Genomic DNA, 18189 nt, shown 5'->3' on the forward strand with positions numbered 1-18189 from the left:
TCAGCTGTGTTAAACCCAATCATGCCTTCTCTCCTCCCTCTTTGCCACTTGCGCCGGTGGGAGGAACAGAGGCGGGACATACTTGCACCGCGTCTGGTCTACGAAATTAGAGCCCTTAGTGTGTGTCTCTCTCTCTCATGATCCAAACCTAAAAGGAGCAGCTCTACTCCTGGAACAATATTCTGTCTCAAACTCACTGAAGATTTCACACACAGATAATAAATCAGTGTTTGTTTACTCGTCGCTGCTACCGCCTCTTAACACTTCATGCGCAAGTTAAGTTTCCACGCACGTCTGAGCATCTCAGAAGAGCAGCCGCTCAGTCAGGGCCAGTGTGACAAGAGGACAAGGTCTCACCCACCAACTTGACAGAAACATTTAAAAAAACATTTATCTGACTGATGGATTGATTCATGATAACATACTGCACCTTAAAATGACTTTTTATATTAAAAAGTGAATCATTTATGGATTTTGTGTCATCTCTTTTATTGTCTTGATTTTCTTATAGAAAGCAAAGTTTTTTGTTGAAGGGGAACTATGCACGTCCGGTCGCTTTTTCGCTGTTTTGGTCTCATTTTTCTCTACGGAGCTCCTCCTACAGTTTCAAAGTGCATATATTCACTGTCGTAAAAAATTCACCGCTAACCCTCCTCCCTCCCCGAATCTGTGGAGCGATGGGTAGGTGGGTAGCGTAAACAAAAGATGATGTATTACTGGGTGTGTTTGTATCGTAGTGCCGTAAAGTAATCATGTTTCTCGCAAGACGAGCTCTGGGACACCGGGTCGGGGGGCTCTGATCTTGCAAGGTTGGTTTTCAGCCAAGAGACGCTAGATGGAAGGCAGAGAGCCTCCATTCTCCCCGTAACAAGTCATTTAACCATCACAATTAGCTGTTAAATTAAAGTAAAAATCTTGCATAGTTCCCCTTTAAAGCATCAAATCCCTCGATGGCTTTGTGCGCTGGCGTCTCTCAAATGTCTCCCTGCATTTCACAAACACATTCTGTAACATCGTACTGAAACAAGGTGGTATTTTTACATTTAATCTAAAGGCACAATGTGGTAGACTTAGATACGGACGAGAAACAAATACAATATGTTCTATAATTATTCAAAACCAAACGTTAATCCCATTTTACCTGCTCTTCAACAACTACCAATGAAGAATGGTTTAAATTTAATGCAACCTCGGTGCGTCGTCTCTGAATAATCTTAATACAGATGCGTTTTCACACCATATACTTAAATATACTTTTTCTGACCTCAGAGTGCCAGGGGTTTTGTTTTCTGCAAAGATTGCTCTGCATTTACTACAGCACACTGTGTATCATTATCCACCCACCCAGACATGGAACTGCAAAAACACAATTTTTTTTTGTTGTCTTCGACGGCAGAAAACGGTGGGAAGGTCTTGTTTGAAATATCACATTTCGTATTTGTATAACACTCATGTAAATTCCAAGCACCTTCCTGCTTGTCCTCGATAAAACCGCCTGCCTGCTCCCTGCACCCCTCGACACAGTCTTCTAAAAGCCCAACAGCCTTTTTCCACATCAAAATTTCAGCAATGCAGAGAAATGTGTGTACATGTGTTAAGGGGACACACTTTTGGCCAACTCTATCTCTCTCCTTTTTTCGCTTGCTTGTGGTACGTGTGGAACCAGGGGAACAGAAAATGTCTGCAAGAGTTCTGTCATTCATATTTCATTGGTAATAAATATGAATAAACAAGGACAATGCCAAACACCAGAAAGGACACACTCCATGAATCACTGGGGGACTGCATTGTGTGTTTATGTCACTGTGTGTGTGTGTGTATTTTTATGCACCATGCTGTTAAGGAGGAGAAAGACACAATTCCTGCAGAGGAGAGTAAAAGGCAAAAGGTGAGGTTGGAGTGAGAAGAGGGGAATAAAGAGCACACACAAAAAAAATATTGCATAAGTTATTGTGAAGCTCTGCCAAGGTGGGAAAGTTTACAAGCGAGTTTCAGGCTGGATAGCCGTGACCTTGGAGAGAAGGTACGCAGTAACATTGTGAGGTGAGGCCACTAAATTCTGCATTACGATTGCACTTTCACATTTGCATATATGCAATATAAATATATGAATAAACACAGTCAAAGGACTTGCACCAAACACATAAACAGATATAACAACCAGATAGTAAATGAGATGATTACCTGCATAAGTGTGAGGGATTTGTTTACAAAAGAAACATGTGCAGTAAATGCATATTCATTTGTGTTTGCATGTGTACGGGGTCAACTGTTAGTGACCCCACACAGCATGAACACTGCAGTTACAAGAACATGGCCCAGTATGAGGCTGGGCCATCCATCCTTATGAATATACTATGTGATTTTTCCACTTTTAAATTATTAAAAAGAACCTGAAACATTAACATGACAAAGGGGCGGTTGTAGACAATCATTGGCGAGGTTTGTTAGACAGTCTGATGTAATGATGGAATAAATTCTCCCTTTAATTTTTAACTAAAAATTGAATTTGTACTCATTTTCATGCATGACAAGTGCACCAATCTCTTGAACAATCTATTATTGATGAAAGAGAAGGCATTTATTAATCCGTCTTTTTTTATTTTTTTAACGAAAGACTACATATTGATGTAATAAATTAAGGGGATAAAAAGTACTGACATGGTGTTTTCAGGCCATTTACAACACGGCATAACAGCTGATTACTGTTATTATCACTATTTCAGACGGCCTTGCTCTTGTCTGTTGTCACTGAGGATGTTTTTTTTCTTTTTACCTTTCTACCATGAAATCTGCTCAAACGAAGCATGTTCTTCCTCCCTTTCATGTCCCTCTGCTCATGCCCCTTTTAAAACATTCACATTATCACGTAAATGTGCTGCCAGTTTCATGTTAGTCTCATGTTTGAACGAGAGCCAGAACCACTTTACTGTAAAAGTCACGACAGCGCGCTGAGCGGCTCCAGCAGCACACATGGTTAAGCACCCGTTCTGAGTTTCCCTCTGGTAATTATCACTCTTAAGCCAACAAATACATGTAAAAACAAAATCACATCAAACCAAAAATTGTCATACGCCAACAACTGATGGACACAATCCCCAACTAATACTGTATCATAATATTGATAAAGAAAGGGTTCTGGAGAGTCGCTTCAATGTATAGACTAATCTCAACATAGCCTGATACAACTAAACATATCATCATGGGTCAGTGCACTATATGGTTACATCTGTCACTTGACTACATTATGTACATCGACTCAGGATGTACATATTCTCATCACCGTGTCATAACTGAAGAGCTATAGGAAATAAAAACTAATTTAACCAGAGTAATCATCAGATCAGACATCTCTATTTGCAAGTCCCACATGTTTTGAATAAAGTACAAACAGCATTGCAAGCAAATAAGAATTAAAATGACAGTGTCAACTTGTTATTCACCGCTCGCCTCGGACGCTATCAGATGCTGCATCTTATAAATTGTGAAACTGATGTGAAAGTACATTGCAGGATTTTCTACTGAGACGTGGGGGCGGGCGTCTCTAAATGGCAAAAATAAGTCTTAAATCCCATCACTGATGAAGTCAGTGAGAGACCTGAAAACACTCATCACTACTGTGCACACGCCTCGTGGCTCTTTCTGTGATGGTCCTGTCATGTTTGAATGGGACCCCCATGGCACATTTACAGCAAAAGACCAGCTGTTTGTTTGAATGCAAAAAATAAATAAAAAGCCAACACTTCAACAAACAGATGTAGCCAGCAGTGTTTCGGATATGACTCATACTTTACGTGCCATTCGCCTGTGGGACTTCAAGATTGATTTGGCAAGCCTCACTTGAGGAAATTTGGGATTTTAAAAACCCTGTTATATTATCTTACATAATACTTTACTATGAAATCTTAAGTCATTTAGATTTATGGTCAAGGCATACATTTGATGGCAGCTTTTCAAAAGCCTCCTATCCTTGATCGCTCATCTCTGGGCAGCAGTGTGTGGTCAACATATGTTTTTTGATGTGTTGCTCATCGCCGTTAAAAACTGCACTTGGCAGGAGGAGACAGAAGCTTCAAATGTTCCCACATCACCAGATGCCCCGTCTGGCTGAGACAGCACCTGTCGCCGAGGAAGGGGAGCATTATACCTGGAGTAATATATTTTGGATGATCTGCGGATGTTTGGGGAATATTTCTGGCCTCTGCATCTTGCCGCCTGGCCGAGTTCTCAACAAGATCAGGTAGGAAAAGGAAAAAAAAGAAAGGATGAAAAGTGGCTAGACACTGACACAGTAAATCATGTCGCGGCCGAGGTTGTATTCATGTGGAAATCTGGTAAAAATTACATGTTGAATCTGGGCAGACAGAGGATTATTTAAAGGGATAGTTCACCCAAAATTAAAAAAAAAAAAAAAAAAACTCATTATCTACTCACCCTCATGTCGACTAAGGGCTGGGAGAAGTTTCAGAGTCCTCCGTGCCTTCTCTGAGTTACAGCGGGGCTCCGTGCAGCACTGCATGTCCATATGACGGTAGCGAACGAGCTCACTTTTCTTCATCCAAAAAGACACACCAAAAAACATCCAAATACCTCCATAGTGCTCGTCTGTAATGTCCCTCTTGTATTGAAAGCCCAACATAAGAAATTGTTCAGAAAAAAATTAAATAAGTCTATATTCAAGGTTTTTTCTAGCAGAAGCTCCCAGTGTTGCTCTGCCGGAATCTCGCGCGATTTGCGGAGCCGTGAACTGGGTAGACGCGGGCAAAGCAGTGAACTGAGACATTGGGAGCTTCCGCTACAAACAAGCTTAAAACATATACTTATTTAATTTTTTTCGGAACAATTTCTCATGTTGGGCCAAGAGGGACATTACAGACGAGCACTATGGAGGTATTTGGATGTTTTTTGGTGTGTCTTTTTGGACGAAGAAAAGTGAGCCCCATTCACAACTGTCATATGGACATGCAGTGCTGCGCCGAGCCCCCCTGTAACTCCGAGAAGGCACGGAGGACTCTGAAACTTCTCCCAGCCCTTATAGTCGACGTGAGGGTGAGGAGATAATGAGTGAAATTTGAATTTTGGGTGAACTATCCCTTTAATGGTGCCTTGAAAATGTCATTTTTAGCTACATACAATCCTGGTTGGTTTGTTGTCCGTTTGATTTGCATATTCCTTCAAGTTTATTGTTTCAAATTTGTCATACTTCAGAATTATTAGTAAGAGAATTTATGCAAATGTGTTTTAGTTTCGAAAACCAGATTAATATGTCACAGGTTTCTGTTTGTTATTCAGTGCACTGGGTTGCGAGAGTACAAATCTACTCAAGCACCGCGAAGCAACAATTAAATCAAGGCATGGGCTTCTTAAAAAAAAAAAAAATGCAATTACTGCATACAGATTTACTGGTTGATGTACAACTAGATAATTAAAATACTAATCATTTTTATGTAGCACTTGTTACAGTGGACTACACACAAACAGATAAATATCTCCCAAAATAGAAAAAAAGAGAGATAAATCAAGAAGTAGAATCAATAAAAGCAGAGTCAGTGCTTCAGGAAGTCTCATATGTGCAGTGTTTGTACAAATTAGAGACAAGACGGAGACCTTTTGACTTGAGGTAGAAAACACTGAACTACAGCAGTCTCAGTGAGAAGAGATAAAAGCATGGACGGCTTTCACCAAATCAATAATGGATAACACAGTTTAATTTTGATAGCAAACCTTTCTTGGAGAAAATGAGTCTTAACCTCCTCCCAGACTGTAGAATTCATATTTCACCATTTTCTCACCAACATGTCGGCGTTGTATCTACTTTGAGGGGTTTGCCAATGGGTATCTACATACAGTATAGGGAGAGAACGTATTTGCATTTACCCTGTCAAAACATTTTATTTCAAACCGCATTTGCATTAAGCAGCAACGTTGCTCCTCTATCAGAGGCATGGCAGTGATTGTGACTGGCAGGCTGTCAGGAGGCTATGACACCGACACAAAAGAGTCACAGCAGCAACCCCTTAGCTTTTGCTGGCCAGGATGTTTACAAGTATAAAAACAAAGCAGCCAACAAAAAAAAAAAAAAGGGAAGAAATGCACACGTTAACAGTGTCAGGTCAGCTAGATATGTAACTAGCTAATTAGCCATTCAACTGTAAAAGGGTTAAAGGGCTCACAAACACATCAGCAATGCTCCATATATACACACCTGGTAGTGACATCTGGATATCTCGCATGGCTTGAATATATAGTATATGGAGCAGAGACAGAGTGCTACTGGATTGGACACATTCTCAATCTTCCCCCCCGTATAAATAAATAAGGAAAAACAGGAAGACCCTATACATCATCAATCATCAATTCCTTTGACTGAATCTTGTTTGTTGATAAGTCTGCCTGCTCCTGTCTGTTTAATCCACAAAATTAAAGAACTCGTAACAACAACAAAAATGGCATGCGGCACTTTATACGTCCTCTGAGTAGCTCTACATCTTCAGGGCAGATTTGGTGGGGGAGGGGGGTGGGGAGAGGGGTATAATAAGTCGCTATTGGAAAGAGATGAGACAAAGTATTGTGAAATTGAAAGAGAAAAAAAATCTTTTGATGAAAAGTAAAGCATGTGCTCATTAACAAGTGTGGACCTGCACCTCCTGAATCTGCTGACAAACTGCTCACCCTATACATGTATGTTGTTTAAATCCACATTGGACAGAATCATATATACTGTATATTTTGCATTGAATGGGATTACACAGTTACACACATGTATGCAGAATCCCACTCCATGTGAAAGCTAATGAAACCATTTCACTTGTTCTGAAGCTGACTGATGAAATTCCCAATAGACTTAACATCATTGGCACAGTTTGTGCTGAGAACACAGTGCCAGACTTTCTTTTTGGTAATGTAGCCGCTGGCTTATCTACAGAATTTACAATAACTCTTCTCTTTTTTACACCCCTTTTGCCAATAAAACAGAACAATATGGTTGTGCACTTATAAAAGAAAGACTAAAGAAAGCCATACGGTGTCTAACACATTACATAATCTATCAATCAACCCCAATAAGACATTGAGCTAACTGTGATGTAACATATGTAATTCATGAAATTACAACAGGGGCATCCATCTTTTTCAAGGAATCGTTGAGACCGCAGCTTCTTATAATTATCCCTGTTGGAGAGGCAGAAAAAGTGATAAAATAATACTGATATATTTATGTAACTGATTTGCTCCTTGTAGCCATGGGAGACTCAACCAAATTGGATTTAAAAAGCTCAGGAATGTCTTAACTAGGACACTGCTATATATCGGTCTGAACTAAAATCTGGTGTCTATAAAAGCATAAAATTGGAATATGGGTTTTGGGCGTTAAGTTGGCCAAACTGACGTGGGGCCAGGGCGGCCGCACTTAGGCACCTCCTAAGCCTCTTTTGGAGCTTGGAGAAACCTCTCTGACTGACTGAAGGAGTAAAAAGGCAGCATTTAAGGTAACAGCTAAGCTTCCTACGAAGTTGGAACTGTTCTCACTCTCGCAGCCACATGTTGTGCTTAAGACTAATCAAGCTAATTCAAACACACAGTATTCAAATAAGACTCAGTAGGGGGTTACAGTCCAAAATGAAACATCCACCATCTTGAAAGCCTTAAGCCTTTCACTGAAAGATGAACGCTGACATCAAAGGAGAGCACATCTGTGTGCTTCTTATTTTTAACAATGACCACTGACTGGCAAGACTGAGGTGGCATTTTCATCTTTCAAAAAAGTTACAGTATGCAGGGGTTTTTAAAGGGATAGTTCAACATTTTGGCGAATTGCCTATTGCCATAATCCCTATAGTTTTAGCAGTAGGTTCGTTACCTTTAACTCATTGGCTGCCAGCCATTTTCAGAGCAGAGAGCCCCATACTGCCAGCCATTTTAGAGCATTTTGAACGATCTTATAAGACCCACAGAATATTGTGTTCTATGACTATATAAACACCGAAACTACCAAGAGAAAAGTAGACTCTCTTTGTTCAATAGGAAAAAAAAAGTTAGTTTCTACCTTTTTCCGTTCTTTTGTAAACAGCAGTAGAACGTAGGCTGGTTTCGCCAAAAACAGCAGTTTTTGACCAAAACACTGAGAAAACGAGCTTTTTGTGGAAAGAAACATGTCAAGCAGAACAGTGACTTTGACGTTGATATTTTTTGCTTTAGTGACACCTCACACATCTGAACAGTGTTTTCCTTCTATAAAACAACAAAAACAACACTGAGAAAGGACTTTTGATGGCAAAATAATAATTTATTTACAAATATCAGTAAAATGCATTAACTTTTTTGTACGTTTGTAGCTGTCACATGACCTCTGCCCCATGGTCGACCACTGCTCGATCCACCACCTGTAAATTATAGAAATATATAGAATTACCATAAAAATACATCTCTTAGATGTAGTCAAGTGTGATGTGGAGTTTTTTTTTTTTTTAACCTTTCCGATCAAAGCGATCCGCCCTTCTCTAAGCAGTAAAAGTTAGCTCGCTAGCAAGTTAGTTTATTTTATTATTTTTACCACTGATGTATTATATTATTACCTTCATGTCTTTCTGGAGCGTGGGGACGAGTCTCTGCTGCTCCTGGTTGATCCGGACGGAATCGCTCGGGTCACGTCCACCGAGCCGTCAGTTGAGCTGGGCTCTGGTCTGTGGTGACACCGTCAGCTGCTGATTCTCACCACTCGGCCGGCTGGATCGCCGGTGTCCAGCATCGGTGTCTTTTTCAATGATCTCCGTCATTTTCTCACGATCGCGACCCTCTTCCTCTCCGAACTACCGCGACACACACGGTACATAATGTGCCGACGTGCGGAACACATAGGCTCCGTGCATAAGTTTCTTTAGCATATCTCTTGTCATCTCGCTTCTTCTTCTCATACCGTAATACATGCTGATCTCTCATCCAAAGAGGGCACTGCTGCCCCCTACAGGCCGCTACACATCTTTACACTAGTTTACAAGCCTGATATTGATGGACAAGCTCCGCCAGACCATCCTCCAGCCCTTCCCGTTGAAAAACGCAATTGACGTCTATCGACGTCAATGGCAGTGAACGGTTGTAATTAGATTGACGTCTATAGACGTCAATGGCAGCCAATGAGTTAATTGTCGGTGCAAGCTATTTTTAGAATGGCGGAGCAGAGCTGCGAGCTGCTCAGAGCTATGCTACGGAGGCTAATGGGATTTCTTGGTTTCCATCATCAAACTCATCAAATACACAATCCAACAACTCCAAAACGCTCTCATGGACAAGTTGTGACCTGCACATTCACCACGTTATGAGATAATAACAGAACGTTATGAGACAGAGTTGTTTTCGAGGTAAATTCATGCAAAACAGCTTTTTTGACAAGCAGTCTCTGTATTTGCCTCTAAAACAACTCCATCTCGTAACGTTCTGTTATTATCTCATAGCGTGGTGAATGTGCAGGTCACAACTTGTCCACCAGAGCGTTTTGGAGTTCTTGGATTGTGTATTTGTTGAGTTTGATGAGGGAAACCAAGAAATCCCATTAGCCTCCGTAGCGTAGCTCTGAGCAACTCGCGGCTCTGCTCCGCCGTTCTAAAAATAGCTTGCACCAACAATTAAAGGTAACAAACCTACTGCTAAAACTATAAGGATTATGGCAATGGGCAATTTGCCAAAATGTTGAACTATGCCTTTAAAGCTGAACCCATCAATATTTCTTCATCAGTAATGGATCAAATGGCCATGTGCAACTGTCAACCAACTCCATGCAGTGCTTTTAGTTTTATTTTTCCAGGCAGAAAATTTCCCGTTTGGTCTCAACAACCTCATTTCGAAACATCAACCTGCAGCTGTGTTAAGTGAAAAAGCTCTAACAAGCCTAATGTGTGCTACCGGCCCAGCAACACACAACAGTTAAGAGACCAGACCATAAACATGGTAGATCATTTAGCAGCTAAACAAACAGATATTTGAGTCAGGAGTTCTGCGGACCAAAACAAGAGCTTGATACTGGATTTACATTCACAAAGTATCTACAGCCACATCTCAGAATAAATGCCAACGTTGCTCCATGTCTGGATGTGTAAATGATTGTTTGCTTTGACACATTTGCCAACTTTACGAGGTGATAATTTGTCAATGTTGTGTTTACAGCTTGTTTTGCTGCTGTCAAGTTGCCAAAAAATAAATTAATGCAGCTTTGAGAATCATTTGTTTGCCATAATCCCTGACTTTAACCAAGCAGTCTTAAATTGGGTTTGTTGGCAGCATACCTTCAGGTGTTTTATGAGATGACAGACAATGACGACCGAGCCGCCTCGCAGCACCTTTGATTTTCATGACAATGGAAAGGGAAATGACTGCACAAATATCCCTGTTGGCCCTCTCCCAATCTCTTCCTGTTTAATTCTGGTCATACATGAGCTGAGCCATAGATCAATAGACTTTGTTTCACATTCGGCCAGCTGTCAATACTATTCAATAAATGTTATAGATTGCTCAACGTCCGTATAACCTTTATCTGACGGTTTTAAATAAATAATGTTATCAATAACGACATCAAAAAGGGTTTGTGTGGGTAAAATAAAACCTTAAATCAGCATAAATCCATAGCTTCTTAGAAAAAAACTAAAATAAAAAAAACAAAAGAGAGAGGTTACAGGCCATTGATTTCATGGACCATTCAGCTGGTCCCTGTTGACTGCAACAGAGGCGTTGGGATGAGGCACAGTTTTATTGATTAAAATAGAAAAGAAATTCAGCCATTCATTCATATTCAAAAGGTATAGGTAGTAATTTCTTGGTTGCAGCTCTATTATGCTTGTCATGTCTCTAAACTCACCCTGAAACCACCTCTCAAGCAGGATCAAGATTATCCTGAATTTCAGCATCAAATCTATCTGCCTCTGAGTCATGAAAAACACAGATACAAGTTTTAAGATTGATTAAAGGTAGGATTTGATTCCCAAATCCAAATCCTAGCCTGAGCAATGGGAATTATTATTTGTAGGGTTTGAATAAACCCAATTTTCTGATTTATTCCGACCGGATTACTAAAATCCCATCAGTGAAGTTTTGCAAAAAAAAGGGGGGCTGGAGCTGGATAAGTCTTATCTGGAATCTGAAGCAGATGGAAACACTTTAAAACCATTAAAGACCCACTGAAGGTGTGCACCACTCGCTGTAAACATTTACTCATAAGCTCACGTAGAGGTCAGACCACTAATGAAGTGTTACTGATAGCTGCAATGTGCAAACTGTAGGACCATAAAGCTGCAGCCATTAAAAATGGTAAATATCTACAGTAACAGGAGTCTTCCTTATGAATGTAAGCGAGCATCTAATTTTACCTACTATGAATTCTGTGGGGGGGTTAACCGTGGATTAAGGGAGCTTCCACTTATTCAACTGGAGGTTTTTAATGATCTGAAGGCTTTTCAATCTTCACATCTTGTTAAAAACGCTGAGTACTTGTGTTTTATGGCATGAAGTGGACAGATTTATAGATACAGTGCATCATCACAAAACATCAACTTCATTCTAAAAATACCAGTTCAAAAACCTGTATTAGTCAAACACTACTTAATATCACTATGGGTGACTAACTCATTAAATGAGAACACCAACTGTGTTTTGATTAAATGATTAAATAGTGCACGTTCATGAGAGGCTTTTGGGTTATTAACTTGTCTATGCGACTGCACTATCACACATCAATATACAGAAGATCAGTGGGGGTCAAATGACTCATTATCATACGTCACTCAGCCCTTTTCACTGGTAATTGCTAGGAACAGGAAAATGAAAACACTCATTTTCATCCTCTCAAGCCCCATGTGAGAGGCATTTGACCTGCAATTGTATGTATAAAGGCAGCAAACTGTAAGGACGGGGCATCACTTCTTTTTCTTTTTTTAAACATTTTTCTAACAAGTGAACAAAGGAGGGGAGTTAAATTTTGTAACCAAAATTTTGGTGGTGGTGGTGGTGGATGCTCTCAAAGCGAGATAATCTGACGCAAACCCAGCACAGGCACAGTAGCTGGTTTAATTGACTTAAAGAAAGCACTCACTCAGCAGATGACAGCTAAAGGCCACGCCAGAGGCTGGGTGGCTGCACGTGGTGAGGCTTGATGTTACAGGCAGAAACCCCATCACCAAAAACCTCCTTCCTCTACTTCCTCTTCTTCTTCTTCTTTTTTTAAACATGCAGTTTGTCAACTTCAGAGGATAGTGAGCTCCAACTAAAAATACTTTACAGATAAGGGGATTATTTGCTGTAGCTCTTATCACAGGATATGTCAATACCTCCTTCAGGACAAATACAGCTACAATGCAGGGCAGGGAGGTGCATATTCCACCCACAGATTCTTTGGCTTCTCTCTCTCTCTCTCTTTCTTTTTTTTAAGCATCTCTTATAATTATTCTTCATAAGCTCTAGGTTGCAATCTTGTGTGCGTATACTCCTACCTAAAATCCTCTATTTGTGCGTGAAAAAAGGGAGATGAGAAGGAAAAAAAGGGAAAAGGAAGAGAATATGAGGATTCTTAGTTGGTTTTACTCTAGTGTGTGTCTGTGTGTCACTGTGTGTCACTGTGTGTGACTGAAATAACTTTAACTAAGCCAAGATAACATGTCTATTTCTAAAAAAAAAAAAAAGAAGAAAAACATTACCTGAAAGACACCACAGCATTAGTCTTATGGCCTCGGTAATTATGGGTTATGAATGATCAAAGAGCAAGATTTTAAGGTAAAGCCATTTTGCTGATAAGCCAAGGTCTAAGATGTACAATAATAATTGCAATACTTCTGGATCACTTCAGTAAAACCAACAGTTCGACAGAGGTAAAAACTCTCCATGTATCTTTAATGAGAGGAAAAAGACTTATGCATGATTGCTCTCTGAACCTTCCCCCACTTGCAGGCATATGGAGATTTGGGGCTAATTCTGCGCTTGAGCTCTAAAATTGTCTTGCACAGACTATTAAAAACCAAAACACTGAACCCACAGTGACTCAGAGTAGACAAAGTGCTCACCTTCTGAAGCCCCCATCCCTTTAAGGGACCTCTCAGAGTGCCCTCTTTTAAGAAACGTAACAAACTGAGCCGTAAAAAAAAAGAAGAGGACGACACCTTTATAAACATCTGTTACCGGCAAAGGTACAAGAACTTAACGTTTGTGTGACTGACTATCAACCAGCTTCACTTTGGTGCCATCACAATAATCTCAAGAGGGCCATCTTGTTAAAGGCAGCACAACATGTTGGGAACGGCACATTTAATGTTAGGGATTAAATAGCTTTAACTGCAGCGAAACACAACACAGCCTCATTTCTGACAACACTGACAAGCTGCTTCCACAACACACACACACAGACACACACGACTTCTACACAACTACAGTACTGTACCTGCTTTCCCCAGCAATAGACGGTTCAGTGAACAGCTCAGTGAGATGCATCCCGACACATAATTTCAACACTATGTCATGCTGGAGCCAAAATGGGACTCAGAATATGATATGCATCGCATCACTGAGAATCTTTTTTTTTTTTTTTTTTTTTTACATTTTCATGCTTTTCCTGTTTAGCTTTGTTTCAGTTGTTGTTGTTTAATAGCAGACTGGGAGAGATGAGGATGTGTGGCACAACTGAAGAGGAAAACACTCTCTGGAGTGATGACAAAAAAATATATAAAAGTGAATAAGAAAGTAGGCCTACTATAAAGTACTGTTGGGGTTTAAAAGGTGTTATGACATCACACACCCAGAATTCATTGCAGCTTTGCACAAGATATTTATATTAATGAAGATAGCAACAGCTCTCGACACTCACTGCTCCCCACTCTATTGCGTTTATGCCCTACAGAGTTGATCTCCTTTTGTGTCATCCCACTATTCAAGAAAATAGGCTACTGCTGAGCACATCATCAGTCTCCCTCCCTACTTCTCTACAACATCACAGAGAGTCTGCTATGGCATGAATGATAATTTGCCCAAAATGATCACGATGAATGTGGGCTACACACATTCACACAATATTTAGCGTTAGAAATGAGGGGCGTTCCTTTGCCACCAGGAATAATTAGTCTGATGGAGAATTATGAGATTAAAGGCTATATATTCTGTCATGTCAGACTCCTATAGCCTACTCACATAAGTCAGACTCTTATGGTTACCCCCCATGTAACATCTGTGTGTGTGTATGTGTGTGTGTGATGGCTTCCATGTCACTGAGAGGAGGAGAAGACACTTCGTGTGTCAGACTTGGCACGGGAAGCGGGAGGAAAACGGAAGAAAATGTGTTTCTACAACGTGACTGCATTCAAAGCCTGAAAACTGTAATTTGAGATATGAATTCATTACAAGGCCTCTCTCTCATCAGCAGCAGCTGTGGGATAATGTGATGCAACAGCGCCGCTCAGCGTCGCGCGCCGCTCCGGCTGAGCCGCTCTGCCCCCTCACCCCCCCTCACCCCCCCTCATCTCATCTCCCACACCACCAGTCGCGGTCTTTACCTTCGGTGTCACAAAGCGTGGCAGCTGCTGGTTTGCGGTCGCGGAGGTTTTGCGCCTTCTTCTTCGGAGTCCGTGCGGTGACTGTTGTTGGCTCGTGCCGCCGAGGGGTGAGGGGGGCTCGTGCGGGCGAGCGCCGCCGCCGCGAGCCGTCCGTTCACCGGCTTCATGTCGGTTCCTTCTCACAGCGTCAATGAAACCAGAGGAAAAGTGTTCAAACTTGATCTGGGGAAAAACAGGAACAGACGGAATATCACCGCTTGTCGCTTGTAACGGCTTTTAAATAAAGCTACAGACTTGTTGAATTTGACTCTGCTCTATTATAATAAGGACGCGCGCGCCTACAGGCAGGTGCCTATATGAGCTATAAACATTATTACCCAGTGTCATTATATTCCTCATGACTCATTAGCATTTTAACAGTTTGAATCACATCAAACACCAGCTCGTTCCCAGTGTGTGTGTGTGTGTGTGTGTGTGTGTGTGTGTGTGTGTGTGTGTGTGTGTGTGTGTGTGTGTGTGTGTGTGTGTCATATGCTTGTGTAGCCTATGCCAGCGCGCGTGCGTGTGTTTGTGCCTCCTTTTTGGAGCTCCTCAGACACGGGCTTATTGGATAAAAAGCTTGCGTGACGAAAACACAAGTTGCATTCAAAGGTAGAAAGGTGTAGGGGTGAGGAAGATAAATTAGTGGGTTCTCTCTCTCTCTCTCTCTCTCTCTTTGTGAGTGTGTCAGATCGAGAGAGAGAGAGAGAGAGAGAGAGAGAGAGAGAGAGAGAGAGAGAGAGAGAGAGAGAGAGAGAGAGAGAGAGAGAGAGCGTTAAAAACAGCCTGTGGCTCCTTTGCGAATATTCCCCTCACGCTCCTCTCTCTCTCTCTCTCTCTCTCTCTCTCTCTCTCTCTCTTATGTAGGGCATGCAGCAGGTTGTGTGTCGGGGACTCGGACGAACCAAGGAGCGGAGAGAGGAACACAAACCCATCACCACCACCGCCGCTGCTGCTGCTGCTGCTCCACTTTGAGAACAGAGTGAGTGAGTGCGCGGCGGCGGCAGCAGCAGATATTTAGTAAAGCACCGAACCACCGACTCCTTTCGCTGCCAAATTTCCGCGTCGCTAGAGGAGAGAGTTTTTAGCCGAACAAGAAAAGAAAACAACCTATTTATACTAAAAAAGAAAAGAAAAGAAATACTAATTGAGGCAACTTACCCCATTCCCGTGACACATCTCTCCAGGCGGCCAGGTGGAGATGACATTGCAGCCTGTTACTCCATTCGCGCGCCCTCGGCAGGAGTGGGAGTCACATACGACTCTCCTCCGTCAGATTAATCCATCAATTTCTCCTCCATCCAATCAACCCCCCCTCAAAAACAAAAAACAAAAACAAAAAAAAAACAAAAAAAACCCACACACTATCGCACGGATAAATCCACCTGTCTGCCTCAGTCAGAAGACCTCCCCCTCCACCGCCACCTCTCTCCCCCTCTCTCCCTCTCTCTCTTTCTCTCCCCCCACGGTAGATAGATAGAAAGGTAGTAATCCTCCCGGGAAAGATGTCAAACACCGTCCGTTGAACGGCGGCAACACGGAGGGGAGAAGAAAGAAAAAAAAACAAAAAGAGGCGAGGAGGGAGCCGCCGCCGCCGCCGCTGACGTTGCGGGGATGAGTTGGGTGCTAGTATCCAAAACAACGGTTGGTTGGTGTGGGATCTCCAGCGGCAGCCCCGCGCGTTCCGCAGTGAGGGCTCGTGGACAGGTCCGCGCGCCTCCTCCACCTCCTCCTCCTCCTCCTCCTCCTCTTCCTCCTCTTCTTCTTCTTCTTCTTCTTCTTCTCCTGCCCTCCTCCTCCTCCTCTTCCTCCTCCTCCTTCTTGCGCCGCTCGCGGATTCTTGGAGACTGAAGGGGGGGATTCCGTCACAAATAACACCAAAACACACGCACACACATATATTAACACACACACTCTCTCTCTATCTCTTTCTCTCTCTCTCTCCTCTCTTTCTCTTTCTCTCTCTCTCTTCCTTCCCTTTTAGCCTCACGCGCTCTCAGAACCACCCGAAACAATTGAGAAACAAGTTTAAACGGGTCGAGTTGTTGTTTTCGCAGCTTTGTGCGCCGCGCCGCCGCGGAGGTGTTGATGCTCCGGCAGCAGCAGCAGCAGCAGCACGACCGAGCGCCCCGGTGGAGAGAGGAATAAGGAAATGTTCTCCGGCAGCAGCAGCCTCCTTACCCCGCAGCCCGCAGCCCGCCCGCCCACGCTTCGCTGGCTGAAGGTACTTACACATCAGCCTAGTTAATTAAACATATGGGCACCAACGGGCCTGAATGGGAGAAGGATGGTGTGGTGGAAGAGGGGGAAGGAGGAGGAGGTTGAGCGGGTGGTGGCGAGGGGGGGGCAGACTTGGGTGACTTCATCTTCCCATTATAAAATATCAAAAAAAAAAAAAGATGGATAGATAGATAGATAGATAGATAGATAGATAGATAGATAGATAGATAGATAGATAGATAGATAGATAGCCTATTCATGTGACGAGTTATATAGAAGGGCGCGCGTTAGGGGAAATTTCGCCGCGTCTCCAACACACACAAAAAAAAGCGACTCCAAGTTCACAGCTCGTTAAAACTGATATGTCTGTTCCTCGCCTGTCCCTGTCGGGGCTTTCTCTCTCCCTCTCCCTCTCTCTCTCTTTCTCTCTCTTCCTCTGTGTGTGTGTGTGCGTCGCTTTGCCCAGGCGGCGTGTCTTCTCCAAAAAACGAAGACGCAAGAAGCGGCGGTATGGCGCGCACCATCATCCGTCGTTTATTACGGCATCACCTGGTGCCATCTCGCCGTGCAAGCGTCTCCCTATCTCTCTGTGTATGTGAGTGCGTGTTTTCTCTCTCCCTCTCTCTCTTTCTCTTTCCCTCTATATCTCTCTCTCTGTGCGTGTCTATGTATATTGTGTGTGTGTGCGCGCTCGCTGTGACGACTGTCTCGGCGTCAAACAAGTCCCCGCGTCGCGCCTCCGCTCCTCGGAGCATCCACTGCGCACAGATAAAACATTTCAATATCCGCTCAACCGCTGTAACCCAATCTAGTGGTCCCCATGTAGGCACCCTACTCCCCAAAATCAAAATTAAAATACAGATCCCTTCAAAAATTACTGCACCGAAACGTTTATTGCTGCTACTGCTGATGATGATGATGATGATGTGCCATGTTCCCTCGTCAGCGCCAGAGTTTGTTAAAAGCTACGCGGCAGCAGCAGCAGAGATAAGGGGGGGAAATCGAGACAACGCTAGTGAATTACACAGCCTCAATTAAACATAATTAGCAGATCAAAACTGCAGCACAGGGGGTCCTCGGGGAGCGCTGACAAAACTCCCCCCACCCTCACTCACTCTCTCTCTCTCTTTCCATCTCCCTCTCCCTGCATCTCCCTCTGAGTGTTGCCTTGGAGTCCCAATGCAGACAGATGGTGTAGATACTGCATGGGGTCAGGCCGAGGCTCCACTAGGACTGCTGTCATGAGCTGAGTTACACTTGGAGGCAAAAAAAAGAAAAGAAAAAAGAAAAGACAGCGCATGGTAAGCAGACCAGAGGGCTTATTATTAAAGAACACTTCTCTATCCTCCTCTTCTTCTGCCTCCTCCTCCTCCTTATATCCCTAGAATAAAAAATCTCCACCTGTTGAGGT

The 18189-nt window shown here is 42.7% G+C and overlaps 1 protein-coding gene across 1 annotated transcript in view; it reads right to left on the reverse strand.

Moving 5' to 3' along the window:
• grin2ab (glutamate receptor, ionotropic, N-methyl D-aspartate 2A, b) overlaps positions 1-15876 on the reverse strand; it is a 120050-nt gene extending 104174 nt beyond the window's left edge. The window contains exons 1-2 of the mRNA XM_083976004.1: positions 15720-15876; positions 14520-14741 (exon numbers count right to left, since the gene is read on the reverse strand). Of these exons, the coding sequence (XP_083832130.1) occupies positions 14520-14741; positions 15720-15737 (240 nt within the window). The 5' untranslated portion in view covers positions 15738-15876. The remainder of the gene's footprint in view (positions 1-14519; positions 14742-15719) is intronic.
• Between the last annotated feature and the right edge of the window lie 2313 nt (positions 15877-18189).

The sequence above is a fragment of the Trachurus trachurus genome, assembly GCF_905171665.1.
Source record: "Trachurus trachurus genome assembly, chromosome: 1".
NCBI lineage: Eukaryota > Metazoa > Chordata > Actinopteri > Carangiformes > Carangidae > Trachurus > Trachurus trachurus.